The sequence below is a fragment of the Cottoperca gobio genome, chromosome 6, assembly GCF_900634415.1.
Source record: "Cottoperca gobio chromosome 6, fCotGob3.1, whole genome shotgun sequence".
Classification (NCBI taxonomy): domain Eukaryota; kingdom Metazoa; phylum Chordata; class Actinopteri; order Perciformes; family Bovichtidae; genus Cottoperca; species Cottoperca gobio.
In genome coordinates, this window is record NC_041360.1 from 11,000,912 (window position 1) to 11,017,520 (window position 16,609).

General features: G+C 44.5%; 1 protein-coding gene across 4 annotated transcripts in view; it reads left to right on the forward strand.

Moving 5' to 3' along the window:
* lrrc56 (leucine rich repeat containing 56) overlaps positions 1-13,141 on the forward strand; it is a 36,213-nt gene extending 23,072 nt beyond the window's left edge. For all 4 annotated transcript variants that reach the window (XM_029433561.1, XM_029433562.1, XM_029433560.1 and 1 more), the window contains 9 exons: positions 388-484; positions 5,642-5,839; positions 8,754-8,931; positions 9,020-9,250; positions 9,416-9,483; positions 10,359-10,501; positions 10,794-11,020; positions 11,165-11,513; positions 12,299-13,141. In XM_029433561.1, coding sequence (XP_029289421.1) covers positions 388-484; positions 5,642-5,839; positions 8,754-8,931; positions 9,020-9,250; positions 9,416-9,483; positions 10,359-10,501; positions 10,794-11,020; positions 11,165-11,513; positions 12,299-12,476 — 1,669 coding nt within the window. In that variant the 3' untranslated portion in view covers positions 12,477-13,141. The remainder of the gene's footprint in view (positions 1-387; positions 485-5,641; positions 5,840-8,753; positions 8,932-9,019; positions 9,251-9,415; positions 9,484-10,358; positions 10,502-10,793; positions 11,021-11,164; positions 11,514-12,298) is intronic.
* Positions 13,142-16,609: the final 3,468 nt, after the last annotated feature.

A 16,609-nucleotide genomic window follows, 5' to 3' on the forward strand; every position in this document is an offset into this window, starting at 1 on the left:
AGAATTGTTACCAGAGAGACCGCTGAGGGATAAGAGAGTACAAACAGAAAGATAGGGAGCTGTCTGCTCCACCCTGAGAGTAGCGGAGCAGAGCCAGCCGGACGTGCGCTGCCTCTGATAGCATTTCCTGCTCTGGGCTCTGGGAGCTGTAGTGGAGAGGGTGTTGCAGGTTTGGAGATACACGGAATGAGACTCTGCTGGAAGGGTCAGAGCAGGGGTGTGTTGAAGAGGCAAGTGAAGGCAGAGGAGAGGCCTGTATATCGGGGAAGAGAAAATAACTTCTAGCTTCAGTAGCCAAGCGACTGGATAGTCTTTCCCATGACTCACTGTGTTGTGTAACACCCTTCCCTTCCTCTAAATCAAGTTTGTGCTATTTTGTCTCCTTAGAGACCTGGGAACCACCCTCTCCCACCTGCAGGTGCTGTGGATGTCTCGTTGCTCTCTACAAGACCTAGATGGCCTTCCGACTTTGTCCTCCCTCAAGGTAGATTTTGTAGGTTACAAAAGGCTTGGTGGCGGGGTAAAAATGTCTGTTTTCTCAGTTCCTAAGTTTAGAATGTGTATATTGAGCATAAGAAAAAATAAAGGCATTATTGGACACATTTCTCTAAAGGTTTTTCTTAAATTTAACATAATTTCCATTTGTCATGTTACACTTGTGATTAACAGTACTGCAGGTCATTTCCATATATGTAGCAAATATTGCTACATTTGCAATCTGAGATCTTGTAATATTAAGATCCCAGTCTCTGTAAGGTAAGAAGATACCATATATGTCTTTCCCTGTGTGTCTAACATGCTCCCCTTTTGTATCCACAGTATTCCTGTATCATTGGCTCTGTCTGTTTTAATGCACACGAGTAGGATTTGTCCATTACGGTTTATAAAGTTGGCCACTTTTTCACGTCTCAACAAGGGTTACAGTTGCTTTCCTGTAGGTAAAGGCAACCTCAAAATCACTCTTATTATGAAACTGTCACGTGAGGAAAATGTGAGGACCCAAATGCAAACGCTCTATTCTTCTCCGGAGTTGCCCAAGGCGTCGAGCGGGTGTGGGGATACTCACAAGTCCCCGGCTGAGCGCCGCTACGTTGGAGTTCACCCCGGTGGACGAGAGGGTCGCCTCCCTACGCCTTCGGGTTATGGGGGGGAAAACTCTGACTGTTGTTTGTGCCTATGCCCCAAACCGCAGTTCGGAGTATTCACCCTTCTTGGAGACCCTGAATAGAGCCCTGCAGTGGGCTCCAGTAGGGGACTCCGTAGTCTTGCTGGGAGACTTCAACGCACACGTGGGAAACAATGGAGACACCTGGAGAGGCGTGATTGGGAGGAACGGCCTCCCTGATCTAAACCCGAATGGTCGTTTGTTGTTGGACTTCTGTTTTAGTCATGGAATGGCCATAACAAACACCATGTTCGAACATAAGGATGCTCATAAGTGTACGTGGTACCAGAGCACCCTAGGCCAAAGGTCAATGATCGATTTTGTAATCGTATCATCTGATCTGAGGCCGCATGTTTTGGACACTCGGGTGAAGAGAGGGGCGGAGCTGTCAACTGATCATCATCTGGTGGTGAGTTGGATCAAGGGGTGGGGGAAGACTCTGGACAGACCTGGTAAGCCCAAACGGGTAGTGCGGGTGAACTGGGAACATCTGGAGGAAGCCCCTGTTCTGGAGATCTTCAACTCACACCTCCGGCGGAGCTTTTCAGACATCCCTGTGGAGGTTGGAGGTATTGAACCTGAGTGGGCGATGTTCAAAACCTCTATTGCTGAAGCTGCGGTGATGAGCTGTGGTCTCAAGGTCTTAGGTGCCTCAAGGGGCGGTAACCCTTGAACACCGTGGTGGACCCCGGTGCTCCGGAAACAGTTGCAGGGTACCGAAGGACTAGAAGGGCGGCAGCCTCTGCCATGTCAGAGGCAAAGCTGCGGGTGTGGGAGAAGTTCGGAGAAGCCATGGAGAAGGATTTTCGGTCGGCACCAAGGTGCTTCTGGAAAACCATCCAGCACCTCAGGAGGGGGAAGCGGGGAACCATCCAAGCTGTGTACAGCAAGGGTGGGACCCTGCTGACTTTGACTGAGAAGGTTAAAAGGCGGTGGAAGGAGCACTTTGAGGAACTCCTGAATCCGACTAACACGCCCTCTATGGTAGTGACAAAGCCTCAGGGGTTGATGAGATCCGACCAGAAATGTTGAAGGCTTTGGGTGTTGAGGGGCTGTCTTGGTTGACACGCCTCGTCAACATTGCATGGAAGTCTGGGACAGTGCCTAGGTGTTGGCAGACCGGGGTGGTGGTTCCCCTATTTAAAAAGGGGGACCAGAGAGTGTGTGCCAACTACAGGGGTATCACACTTCTCAGCCTCCCTGGTAAAGTCTACTCCAAGGTACTGGAAAGGAGGGTTCGGCCGGTAGTCGAACCTCTGATTGAAGAGGAACCATGCGGATTCCGTCCTGGTCGTGGAACAACGGACCAACCCTTCACTCTCGCAAGGATCCTGGAGGGGGCCTGGAAGTACGTGTGTTTTGTGGATCTGGAGAAAGTGTATGACCGGGTCCCCCGGGTGATACTGTGGGAGGTGCTGCGGGAGTATGGGGTGAGGGGGTCACTTCTGAGGGCCATCCAATCCCTGTACGCCTCAAAGCGAGAGTTGTGTCTGGATACTCGGCAGTAAGTCGGACTCGTTCCCAGTGAATGTTGGCCTCCGCCAGGGCTGCGCTTTATCACCAATCCTGTTCGGGATTTTCATGGACAGGATATCGAGGCGTAGTCGTGGAGGAGAGGGGTTGCAGTTCGGTGGACTGAGGATCTCATCGCTGCTCTTTGCAGATGATGTGGTCCTTATGGCATCATCGGTCTGTGACCTTCAACAGTGCACTGGATCGGTTCGCAGCCGAGTGTGAAGCGGTTGGGATGAGGATCAGCACCTCAAAATCTGAGGCCATGGCTCTCAGCAGGAAACCGGTGGATTGCCTACTCCGTGTAGGGAATGAGCCCTTACCCCAAGTGAAGGAGTTCAAGTACCTTGGGGTCTTGTTCGCGAGTTAGGGGACGATTTGGAGCAGCGGGGGCAGTACTGCAGTCGCTTTACCACACCGTTGTGACAAAAAGAGAGCTGAGCCAGAAGGCAAAGCTCTCAATCTACCGGTCGATCTTCGTTCCTACCCTCACCTATGGTCATGAAGGCTGGGTCATGACCGAAAGAACGAGATCACCGGTACAAGCGGCCAAAATGGGTTTTTCTCAGACGGGTGGCTGGCGTCTCCCTTAGAGATAGGGTGAGAAGCTCAGCCATCCGTGAGAGACTCCAGTTGAGGTGGTTCGGGCATCTAGTAAGGATGCCACCTGGGCGCCTCCCTAGGGAAGTGTTCCAGGCACGTCCAGCTGGGAGGAGACCCCAGGGAAGACCCAGGACTCAGTGGAGAGATTATATCTCCTCACTGGCCTGGGAACACCTCGGGATCCCCCAGTCGGAGCTGGAGGATGTGGCCCGGAGAAGGGAAGATTGGGGTTCCTTACTGGAGCTGCTGCCCCCGCAACTCGACCCAGGATAAGCGGTAGACGATGGATGGATGGATGGAAATGCAAACAGCAAATACACAGGAGCTAACTAATGAAGGGAACGAGACACCTGGGGGGAAGGCAAAAACACAAGGGCAGGAAGTAATACAAGACATGACACAAGTGGAAGGCAATATTTCAAAAATAAAACAGGAAACAGAAACCAAGATCACAACATAATCATCCCCCCCTCAAGGGACGGATCCCAGACGTCACAAAAATCCAACAGGGTGGGTGGAGGGGCACCGGAGGAGGGTCTAAGGCCCGCAGGAGGCGGGGCAGGAGGCCGCTCTGGAGGACGGCGAGGTGGCTGGGACCACTCTGGAGGCCGTGCTGGAGGCGGGTGGAGAGACTGGGCTGGATGCGGCTGGAGCCATTCTGGAGGCGGGCTGAGAGATTGGGCTGGATGCGGCTTGAGCCGTTCAGGAGGCCGGTAGAGAGGTCGGGCTGGATGCGGGTGGAGCCGCTCAGGAAGCCGGCGGAGAGGTCCGGCTGAAAGCGGGCGGAGAGGCCGGGCTGGAGGCGGACGGAGCCGCTAAGGAGGCCGGGTTGGGGGAAGCACTGGGGAAGGGACTTCGAGAGGAGAGGGGAGCGAAGGGACCTTGAGAGGAGAGGGAAGCGAAGGGACCTCGAGAGGAGTGGGGAACACCGGAGTCAGGGGAGGCGAAGGGATCACAGGGGCTGGGGTCCCGAGGGACAGAGGGAGCACAGGGGCTGGTGTCCCGAGGGATATAGGGAGCACAGGGGCTGGGGTCTCGAGGGACAGAGGGAGCACAGGGGCTGAGTCTCGAGGGGCAGCTGGGGAACAGCTGGGGCCTCGAGAGGCAGCTGGGGAATAGCTGGGGCCTCAAGGGGCAGCTGGGGAACAGCTGGGGTATACAGCGGTCCGGCAGCAGCTGGAGCCGATGTCTGCAGAGGTCCGGCAGCAGGGACAGGGGTCTGCGGAGGTCCGACAGCGGGAGTCTGCCGCGGCCCGGCAGCGGGAACTGGAGGCTGCCGCGGCCCGGCAGCGGGACCTGGAGGCTGGGAGCTCATAGCAGGGCAGCTTGAATGGTCAGATTACCTGGAAGTCCTCTGGACACTGCGCGGACCTCCCAGGGCCATGCAAGTTTACAGGAATGGGTCAGGGGCTGGAATAGAAGGAACGGCGGGTAGGCGAGCTGACATGAAGGCAGACTGGTTGCAGAGATTGACAAAATCCCTGATATTCTCAGGCAGAAGTCTCATCAACCATGGCTTGCCAGCCACCTTCCCGTGGGCCTCTCGAAGTAGTACATGTTGGTCCCTCTTACAGGTGGCTCTTTCCCATTACCCAAACAGACAAATTAACAGGATGTAATTATAGAAATCTTTACAGTCTGCTGGGTCCATTTCCGTGGTCAGTTTGTACTGTCACGTGAGGAAAATGTGAGGACCCAAATGCAAACGGCAGAGAAGGAAGTTAACAAAAAGAGGGCTTTATTCAAAAAGCTTACAAAATAACAAAAATACAAAATGTAAACAGGATGACACGGAGAGCACAAGGAGGCACGAGGAACCATCAACAAACAAGGATGACACATGGATGACGAACTGACAAGGAACACTGGGACAGACAGAGATATATACACACAAACACTAAACGAGGGAACGAGACACAGCTGGGAGAGAAAGGCAAATACACAGGAGGAAACTAATGAAGGGAAGGAGACACCTGGGGAGAAGGCAAAAACACAAGGGCAGGAAGTAATACAAGACATGACACAAGTGGAAGGCAACATTTCAAAATAAAACAGGAAACAGAAACCAAGATCATAACAGAAACTAGCTTTGCTCGCTTGACGTTTCGCCTTACTGTATTTGCGTTTCTTCGTCGCTATGTCCGCCATTGCTTAACATCAGGCAGGGTCTCTGCAGATACACTGCCACACAGTTCTAGTGATAATTGAGAGGGATTATTAGTCTATACATTGTTTTTTTGGAAAATCCTACTCATTGTGCCCGTAAGCCATTTTCTGTCTGCTAGTTTTTTATTTAATCAAACCTTTTTCTTCCTCTCTACCTCTCTACTACACTGTATGTACATCCTCTCTCTGTTTCAGGAGTTGTACATGGCCTATAACAATGTGTCAGACCTGAGTCAGGTTGGCATGCTGGAAAACCTGCAGCTGTTAGATCTGGAAGGGAATGATGTGGATGACCTAGTCCAGATTCAGTATCTAGGGTTGTGTGACAAACTGCGGACGCTCACCCTGGAAGGAAACCCTGTGTGTGTGCACCCAAACCCCGCTGCCTGCCAGGTAATGTAATGTTTTGCAAATTTTATTAAACTACAAAACAAAAATATCATTATATTTGTCGGCACCTGTTAAAAGAGATGGCACTTGAACATAAATCAGGTGTAACCCCACATTTCCTTCACCAGACCTACAGTATGTCCCTGACCTTGTTAGATTCCTTGTTTGTCCTGTGTGATTTAGCAGACACAGATATTAGCATTGTTCCAAAGTGGAATTGGAGACATCAGGGAGAGCCAAAATTAGCTGCAAAAGTCATGGATCTGCCTGAACTGTACTTAAGACCAACAGTTATTTTCAATAGTGTCACCATCCAAGCATGATGATGCATTGATGATAATGCAAGGTTTGACGGAGCTGTGTGTGTTAACATGTCTTCTGTGCATGTGTCTCATAGACATGTAGCTGATGTTCTTATCTAGATTAACATATAACAACAGAATACATTTATAGGGGACTTATCATGTTCATTTTCAGGTTCATCGTAGTATTTTGGGTTTCTACTAGAACATGTTTACATACTTTAGAGTTTAAAAAAGACAGGACTTTTCTCACACTGTCCGTCTAAATATACCAGTATTCCCCTTCAGTTTGAAACGTTTTAGCGACTGTCTCTTTAAGCCCTGCACCCGAAAAAGCCCAGTTTGCTCTCTTTGGCTTGGGAGAAAAATGGCAAAGGTAGTTTTCAAGCCTTTTGTGGAGAAACTCATGTGGGACGGTATATTCTATTGAGCCTGCATATGACATAGGAAGGGGAGCCAAAACTGAATGGCTTGTTAATTTACAGGGTTTCTGACCGAGGCAGCCGACACAAAACTGTCTGAATTGTCTTATTTGAAAGTTTGTGGGTTGGTAAGCACTCCAGATACCCAAATGTATGTGCAGAAGCACTGAAAAAGTGAGTTTTAATGATATGGGCCCTTTAAATTCCAGCCAGTACCAAGTGGAGCTAAGGTCAGAGTAGAAGCAATCTGGTGAAAGTAGAAGCTGACTAAAAGCTTGAACAAGGAGCTCGCTAGAGTTCCTCAAAAAGAAAGTGTTGCATTCAGCCAACTTGCAAATGCAACTTGCGGTTCTGATGTAGGTATCATTCAGTTAGTTGTCTCTCCTGTGCCAGCAGGCTGTCAGCCCTCATGGCTTCATCAGATAATGACCTAAATGTAATTAGCATGAGCTGAGACATGAAAGTATCCGTGTGATGTCACCGCTCGGTATCTGGGTCTTCAACGCACCAGGTATGACACTGGGAGAGCATGAGGCATCAAAATAATCAAACATAAGTCATAATGACACAGAGAGAATTCTGTATTACTACAGTACAAAGCTATTCAATCTCTTTTGAAAACAGAGCAGATCACCATGGACTTATTCAGAGATATTGAGTGTAGCTGGATATACAGGGTAGAAGCTGCATTTTCACTTTCTGCTGATTCGAGACACAGTGTGCTGAGAGTTTTTTGGGCCACTGTGAATGTATTTATTTACACCCACCAGCAGAGCATTAATTAGGAAACTAGGGCAATGAGGGGAGATGCTGAGCTGAATATGCATTAGGCCTGCGCTTTGTAGTGACTGAGGGGTTCTTGGGTTTGCTCTCTTGCCAAACTATCACTCCTCTTGCTTTCTCTCTCTCTTTCCATCAAACACACACAAACACACACACACATCCGCTCACTTCCTCTCTCCCAGCCCTCATTCTCCTCCTCTTTTCTCTTTCGTTTCCTCCGTGCCAGCCCTTCACTCTCTTTTTCATTCACTGCATCTGTGTGGTTTGATGAAGGGCAGGGGTGCCAAGCTCTAATTTGATGGCTCAGTAGCTCAGCAATTTACTGGACTCTCTCTCTGTCTTTCTTCTCTCTCTCAAAGAAGTTTAGTTCCACAGATGCATTACAGTAAAATGTCATAATGGTCCAAACGAGTGCAAAAAGATGGTTAGCTTATATGCAATATATTAATGTACACATTTAGAACCGTTGTTTGGACTGCTAATCACTGATTTGGTTGACTGTATAAATCAATACTTTCTAGTTTTTATGTCCGTTGAAATAATGACCTCACCTGACATCTCCATTACAACTTATCCTTGTTCTTTATCATCTCCAGGACATAATATAGCCTCTAATATGTAATGTATGCATTCCTTTGTATAGATAAGTACAGTTTACTGTAGCTATAATGGAAAGTCATTTAGATTAACAGTTTATTTTCTATTTTTTGAGCCAACTGGAGTATCAAACATTATTATTAAGTCTCTATGTCAAGCACAAATCTGTGTTGTCTGTGTGTATTAAATTACATTTTTATATAATTTTCACTAGCACATAAACTGAGTCTGTGATGCTTTTCTTGTGGAATTCAGTCCCAAAAACACTGTTTCATAAGGCTACATGTCATTAAACTGAAATAAGTATATTTGCATAACACAGTGGATCAGCTCATTTAGTGTGAAGCAACACAGTATGTACAGCATCTTACTTCTCAATCAGAATGAAATTACGATTATGAGTTCATATCGTACCCGTTTCAAAACGTATGTAATTTACTGTGTGAACTGTAAGAGGTGTTATACATTACGTTTGACAGTTCACAGTTTATGCATGAGACCCATGAATCTGTCAAAGATATAGACTGCAGTCTATTGTCACAAGTCCACAATACATCAATGTCTATACATTTCCTCACAAAGTGCATGTCATTCAATATATCAGTCATGTCTGAACTATCTGAAACAGATTTCACTTGCTTATGTTGAGAATGAGTACTAAGGTGTAACATAGTTTACACTGCTGTGCACACATTTAAGTCACAGTTTCTAACTAATATCACACCACATCCTATTCATCTTGTAATACTCCCTTGCCTGTCTGTCCTCTACACTCTGTCTCTCTCTTTCCTATGCTTCCCCCCTTCTACACAGACGGCAGACTATAGTTATCGGGCTGCAGTAAGGGAGTTGGTCCCTCAGCTGCGTTACCTAGATGATTTAAGAGTGGAGGAGGACGGGCTGAGCTGCAACAGCACCATGGGAGAGGACTGGGCCATTCTCCGAAACTCTATCAGAGACCGCAACTCCTCTCGGGCAGCTACTGAAGACGGTGTGTGTCTGTATATGTTGTTTGGAGTGATGTGCTCCAGTTGATTACAGCAATGTATTTAACGGGCCACTCTCTTTTGTCTTTGTAGAGGAAACAGTAGACAGTGCATGTCCTTACAGCAGACCAGGCTCAGCCAGGCGCCCTGCCTCCAGTCTCTCCTGCGTCTGGCCCCTCTCGTCAGCAGGCTCCAGACCCCACACTAGCTCCAGACCCATGTCAGCGACCAGGCCTGGAGTTCTCTCCCCTCCTGGATCCAGACCTGGCTCTGCAGACTCAGATCTAGCTACAGTGGAAGCAGAAACAAGCATCCTGACGCATGGTTAGGCACTTGTTGTTCTCAAAATCTATACATTTAAATTAATGTGAGCATCACCCTGTGCAGATAAACTTTGCAATCTTTACTCAACAGTGCCACCGAGAGGACATTTCTTGTGTCAGAAAACAGTTTGATTCAATAAAATCCTTTTCTTATTGCTTTTTGAAGGAGCTGGCAAGATCCTGTTCTGTGGAAACCCAGTCCAAGCTATTCGAGCAAGGCGAGAAAAGTTGAGGGTAAGTGGTGTGTGTTGGGAGGAGAAACAACACAATTCCATCAACAACATCTTGTTACTTTAAACACAGTCTCTTCTAAGACTTCTCTACTTGTCCATTCCTAATTGAAATGTACTCTGTGAGAGAGTGGGATATGAAGGTTTAGTGGGGATCAATGTGAGAGAAAGAGAGAAAGGAGGAGAGAGAAGATGGAGGAGTGAATAAATGTATAGAAACGTGATGTATGAGAAGCGGGCCTGAAGACATGAGTGGAATGAGGGGGAAATTATTTTACATTTATGATTTAACTGTGTTTCACTGTGGTGCCTCAAAAAAACAACTACAAAAAATGACCCAGAGATCTGTGTTAATCAGATCTCAAATTAATCCAAATGAATTAAACTGTCTATATGTTCTTGCCTGCTGTCAGGTATTTAGTGTGGACTTAGAGGAACAACAGGCTTTATGGGCTTTGGCAGGCCATTATGCCTGTCTGACACCACCAGCTCATCTCTTTATTGTCATGTCATAAACAGAAAGAGTTAATTATTAGCAGGAGGACAGAAACCTGAGTGGACAGACAGGCACAGTGGCGGGATGACACGGAGGGATGGAGATGTGTGAAGGGTGCAGCAGCGTTTTGACAGATGGGGCTCTCACTTCTAACGCCATGTTATCTGTCATACTGGCATATAAACGCCACTGCTGTCACTCTCTGCCTTCCTCTTACCTTCCCTCCTCTTCTGTCTGCCTCGCTTGTGTTTGTTCTGCCTCTCTGTCTGACCGGTACTCTATCTATAATTAATGTACTCAGCTCTTAGGCCTCTATTCTGTTCTGTTTCTTAACTTCCTCTCTACTACCCTCATGCTCATTCTCCCTCTCTTCGATCTCATAGACGGCACCCACCAAGTCTACTTTCACCCCCCGCGACCTGCCCATCCATGTACCAGAACACACGTACGACCTTGAGGAGCCTGATGTTAGAGAACGCGTTGATGTGTTTGCTGAGCTTAGAGCTTGGAGGGAGCAGCACAGCAGGTACTAACTCCTTACACACCTTACTGCCTTTTTCCTTAAGCTGGAAAAACACTAAATGATATAAAAACAACCTAATATCTGACTACAGACCATGTACTCTCAGCTACATGGATCACAATTGAAATATGATACATTTCCAACCCAGATAGTCTAGTTTAAAAAGAGTACTGAATACCTATCGAGGATTTGGCCTTTAAATGCATGATGCAGAACTGCTGGGATATTCTTCTAGTTTGTTCCTCTCTTGACCTTAGGGGGATGAAACTAAACATCTTTCTACGTTGTTTTTCAGGTGTCTCCAGGCCATAGAGACAGAAAGATTGCCACAGGTTCTGGCTATTCGGCATAGTGATGAAGAAGAGGGGTATGATGATGATGATGATGATTATGATGATGATGAAGAAGAAGAAGGCTTTGGTGTAAGGAATGACAGTGGTGATGATGAACATGTAGCGGAGAAGCACGGTGACAGCCGAGATATTGCCTTACCAGATTCCTCTTTCCAGTCTCTTTCCCCAGGTGAATGCTCACGGAAGAACAAACTTGCTGTTACTTATAAAGAGAAAACTGAGAGAAGTTAAAAAGGAAAATAACAAATGATATATCAGTAGATTACAAACAGTAATGGCAGCTGCTAAGCCCTTTGCAATGTTTTGTTTTCAGACCTGCATCACAGAGAAACCGTATCCCCTGATGTGGCTCGACTGTCCCTGTCCCCAGACAGCACGCTGTCTCCTTCTCCCCCTCTCAGTGCTACACGAACAACTGGTCATCGTAAGCAACCAGGGATTCGCGCACGTAGGCTTCTGCTCAGCCAGACCAACTCAGAACATTTACCTAACTTCAGCGTAGGGCGCTCCCCCGGGACAGGTTCAGCTACAGGAGACACAGACCTGACACTCCAGAGGGTCCAGCAGTTGACCAGGACAGATGTGCGCCTGTTGCCCCTGCCTGCACACACACCCCGCCCTCCTCTAACAAGTGCCCTGGCTAATGGGCTCATGGATTCATGGTATGGCATTATTAAAGGTTTTTATGATGCCCATGTCTATATTGCATTATGAAGATAGAATGTGTTGTAGTCTGCTTATAGCACTGCATTATCATAGTTTTAAGCACTCATATGTATTCATAATGCTTCACAACAATAATTATAACACATTATAAAGCCTTTAAGGTCAAGTATCATAATATTTCATAATTGCTGGTCACTGACATTTGTATATATATATATATATATACCTCCAATGACCACTGAAAATAAGTTATAATCACTTTATAATACATTATAACAGTGATTATAATGCATTATAATTAGAATATACAACTATGGGAATTATAATACACTATGATCCTTGCAAAACATCTTCTAAATTATTATAAAATGCTATTGTGTAAATATAAATATATTGTGTTATGAATTTTATTGTAAAGCATTATACATATTTAGTGCTTAGTGCTTAGAACTATAATTATACAGTGATAGAAGCAAATTATAACGCATTAACAGTATGTTAATAACATATCATAGACATGGACGTCATAGAAAGGGTTACGAAGGTTACTTTTATATGCGTGTGTATTTATTCAGTATATAAAACTATATATTTTACTCTGTTTTTGATATTTAAAGCTCCTGTATCGCTTATGTAGTTTGAATTGTTCTTAAAATGATATGCATTTGGGAAAAATATGTAATTGAAATTTGAATTAAACTGCTGATTTAAATACAATGTGTAACAGTGGACCTAAACCTAATTGCTGGGCGGTACTAAAGATCAGTTTTCTGTCTTTCAGTGCAGAGATGGACTCATCCAGTATACAGTCTGGCAGCAAGCATCTTCAAACTCCAAAGATGTCCAAACTCCTGGACAGACCTGCGATCACTCGTCCTCACACAGCCAGGGCAGCGCTACAGAAACATCAGCAGCACCACATACGCCAGCCCTGCAGAGGGAGCTCACACCCTGACTGACACCACAATGGGCAGATGTTTGGCTGCCTGGCCAGTGATCAGTATTATTAGTGGAACTGTGCTATACCCTTAAGAACAGAGTGGTGGCATGGAGGCCAGGCATTCCCCTTATTTGCCCACTCACACCATGCTTTGAGGTGTATTGGAATCACGTGTATTTTGTATTTCGCCATAAGATATTCTTTCTCTCTGTTTTCCTTTTTTTTTTATGAAGATCTTGAAGATATTGAAAGCACAGAAATGTTGGGAGTCACCAACACACCAACATCACAGTGCTTTAACTTGAGTAACATATTAATTGAGTAATTAACATGAGTAACATTGTAATTGTGGAGGACTGAGATTATCCATCTAATGCTACTGAGTTGCTGGCTCTATGATTGCTGTTTTAGCCGCATGAAAAATAAAGGGTATGTGACTAATACCTCACATTTGCATTTCTCAGGTTGAAACATCAAATTGAATACAACTCTACTTTGTATTTTAATAACTTTAGATTCTCTTGAATTAAAACTGAGCTGTAGGATAAGGATCATTTCAACTAAGGTTTCCTGCATTGACAGTGACCGTCTTGACATTCATGGTGTAATAGTCACATTTAGCCACTTGAGGGCACTGTCTGTGAACGTTACTGTAAATGAAAAACTCATTCCATTGTTTTAACCACCTTGATAAAACAATCCTTCAAATTCATAACCTTGAAACTCAAGATGCATTCCTTTTGTTGCCTGTGTGTCCACATCTAAGGCAGCATGCACATCATATGGAGTGTGGTCTACAATATACAAACATTTGCAAGCTTTGGCTCTGCACGCTGCTGATACAGGAGAACATGTTTCAGGATGTATTTACTGATACACAACATGAGTAGTGGAGTGACGCAAATCAAGTCCGTTTAGAGTTTATATTTCCTAACTCTGACATATCCTGTTGTTTTCTTAGAGCTATGGGAAATTACCCATCCAGTGCACCATGAAGGACACTCTCAGACTGATTTTGTCCTTAGACACATACAGTATTTTGGGACCAGAGAGGCAGCCACATCTTCAAGACTTATTCATTCTTAAGGCAAGGCAAGTTTATTTATATAGCACATTTCAACAACGCAATTCAAAGTGCTTTAGACAAAACATTAAAAGCATTAAGAAAAAGTGAAAACAAAGCACATTATAATAGGACATTCAAATACAATAAAAAAACAAGTCGGGTATAAAATACAAGAACACAAGTTACAGAGCAGAGTACGAAATGAATAATTGGCAGCGGCAAACAGAACAATCTTCAGCCTTGATTTAAAAGAAGTGAGAGTTGCAGCGGGCCTGTAGTTTCCTGCAAGATTGTTCCAGATATATGGAGCATAAAAACCCGAGAGGTGTGGATGGTTCATAATGTAGCAGAAGGTCAGATATGTATTTTGGCCCTAAAACATTCAATGCTTTATAAACCAACAGTAATATTTAAAAACAAAAACAAATTCTTGAACAGACCAGTCTGTAAAGACTTCAGAACTGGAGTAATGTGGTCTACTTTCTAGGTTTTAGTGAGAACCAGATCAGCAGCTTTTGAATCAGCTGCACCTGTGAAGACAGCGTAACAGTAGTCGAGTCTGCTGAAGAAAAATGCTACAAGTTTTTCCAAATCCTGCTGAGACAAAGAATGTTGAGAGGAGCTGTTTGTTTTGAAGATGCCACACTTAACACAGACGTTTCCAAACTTGCCCGACCTTTTGTATAAATACCTGATGTGTGCACACTCATACCAAGACACACACATTGAAAAGCACTTCCCATATTTCTGTCATCTGTGCTGTCCAAAGAAACAGGATGTAAATCAATTAGTCAAAGTAACAAGGCACATGGAGTCATTAAACCTTTAGTACAGTGCTAATATTCCTCACCACATGGTCGGATTAAGAGATGCACACATGTCAGGCATAGGAATGTATGGTGTGTGCATGGTACATTTCTTATCTTCTAGCATGTCTTTCCATCACGTAACTGTATCACCTTCGATCATCCTCTCGCAGAGCTGCTTCATTTGTGGCATTACTTGGCTCCCTCGTTCCCTGTCAGGTGTTCTCAGCCACTCTCTCATCCCACTGGTGCTATTACGTCTCAAGACACATGGAGGAGAGTGGAATGAAAGGAGAGGCCTTTTGTGGTGGGAAAGCCGGACAGTGTCCACCTACTATCTCTGAATAGTTCTGTAATTTCACTGAAAGGGATCATTATCACAGCTGTTTGGGACTGGGGCCTGTGAGAAGCCTTCTTCCACATGTATTACCAGATGATGTAACAAACCTGAAGAGCCTGGTTTTTCTTCCATTGCTTTGGGATAGTAAACACTTTGAGAAAAGCTTAAAATCAGATTGTAAAGATAAACAATTCCCCCCTCATATGTCTGATATGTAGTGAAACAACGGTTTCATTAATTCTTTTTCAGCAATGATTGTTTTCTCCTTAAATCATACGGAGTTACCACTATTGTCAAAGGGGGAATGGTTTCTTCTAAAAGAGCATCATTCTGTCTCTCTTGTATCTAATAAAACACCACTGTGGTTAGAAAAGCCACAGAGGTGGTCTTTTTTACCCAAAAAAAATAATTAAAAAGACAATTATAGCACCGCAGTGCCACTGCTTCACAAATTTGCTTTGTGCAACCTTTTTCCCCAGAGATGATTATAAAATAGCAGAAGGAGGATAATGTTATTAAGGCAAATATAATGGATAATAGAGCAGCACACTAAGTCCCTCCCTGTCACAAATACACAAAAACATTGCTGTCAGACTGAAGTGGAGAAAACTGTGTCAACACATGCTGTGAATAACATTAAAACAAATGGGGTTGATGTGATTCAATTGAATTTGTGATCATGTCAAGTAGGCAGTAGTTGCATTCCTCAAAGGTCTCTCAAAGCTTTCAGAGACAAGAGGGTCATATAATAATCCATCCAGATGCAAGACTGCTGTTCCTTCATGTTGTAACTGCATATAACAAGTTGGATGTGAATAAATTACAAGGAAACACATTGGCAAAAAAACATAACAACATAACTTTGTGACTGAAAGGCAAGACTAATTGTATTGTATAATCATAGAAAACTTCCTTCTTGTTTTGACTTGAGATGGGTGCCTTTTCCTCACTGGCGTTGTAACTGGAAAAACCTAGAGTATGAGTTCAGACAGGCCCAGGAGAAGCCGTTTGTACAGTACATCAAACCACAGGATACCGCCGGAAGGAACATTCCATTCAATGTAAGATATTTAGGCTCAATAACTCATTTTCTGTTGACACTTTTACGACCACATAATAAGTCCATAATGGTATACAAAAGGCATAACGTTAATCACAACTATTCTTTCATATTTACAGCTTTCTGAATGTAATCTAATCTTTGTGACACAGGAGGTGATACATAGGAATGTTAACACAATACATTTAATGTGTAGATCCATTGTATGAATATGCATTACCTATCTGGGTTCCGCTATCAATGTTGTCAGTTTACTTTTAACATGGCCGAGCTACTCAGCAGCCCAAACTACATATCAGAGAATTATTTTGAAATAAAAAGAAACAATATCAAATTTAATGAACTTTTGTGCTTTTGTGATTTAAAAAAACAAAAAAACAATCACAGACAATAGAGATAAAAATAAAAAGCAACTTCCCACTACATGTAGAGGTTATATCAGCAAGATGTCCTCCGACTCATCGTTTTGCAAAGCTGAATTAATATACTGAAGCTAACACTGCGTTTTCTCCTCAATCTGTTGCAAGGTCATGTGTTCAGTAACTATGAGCAGCAGGAGGCACTGGGGATTACCTGTTGTTCAAGAAGAAGAGAGGAAAGGCTGTGGGACTAGGATAGAAACTGTATTACAGTATCTTAGTGTGCTTTTAAGAAAAAGATCAGGGCTTAATAATTTGTTTATTATTCTACTCCAGCAGAACAAAGCCACACACAGGTGCTATAGTTTTCTGCAGTTTTAGAGCAGTGATTGTAATTTGTAAGAGGAATACAACATGTCAGCTACATGTCACCCCAATAAATAAGATTCAGTGGTTTAGGGAACGTTCGGCACAGAAAGATACAAGTGAAACATCTGAGGCAGCATTCATTTATTTTGTCT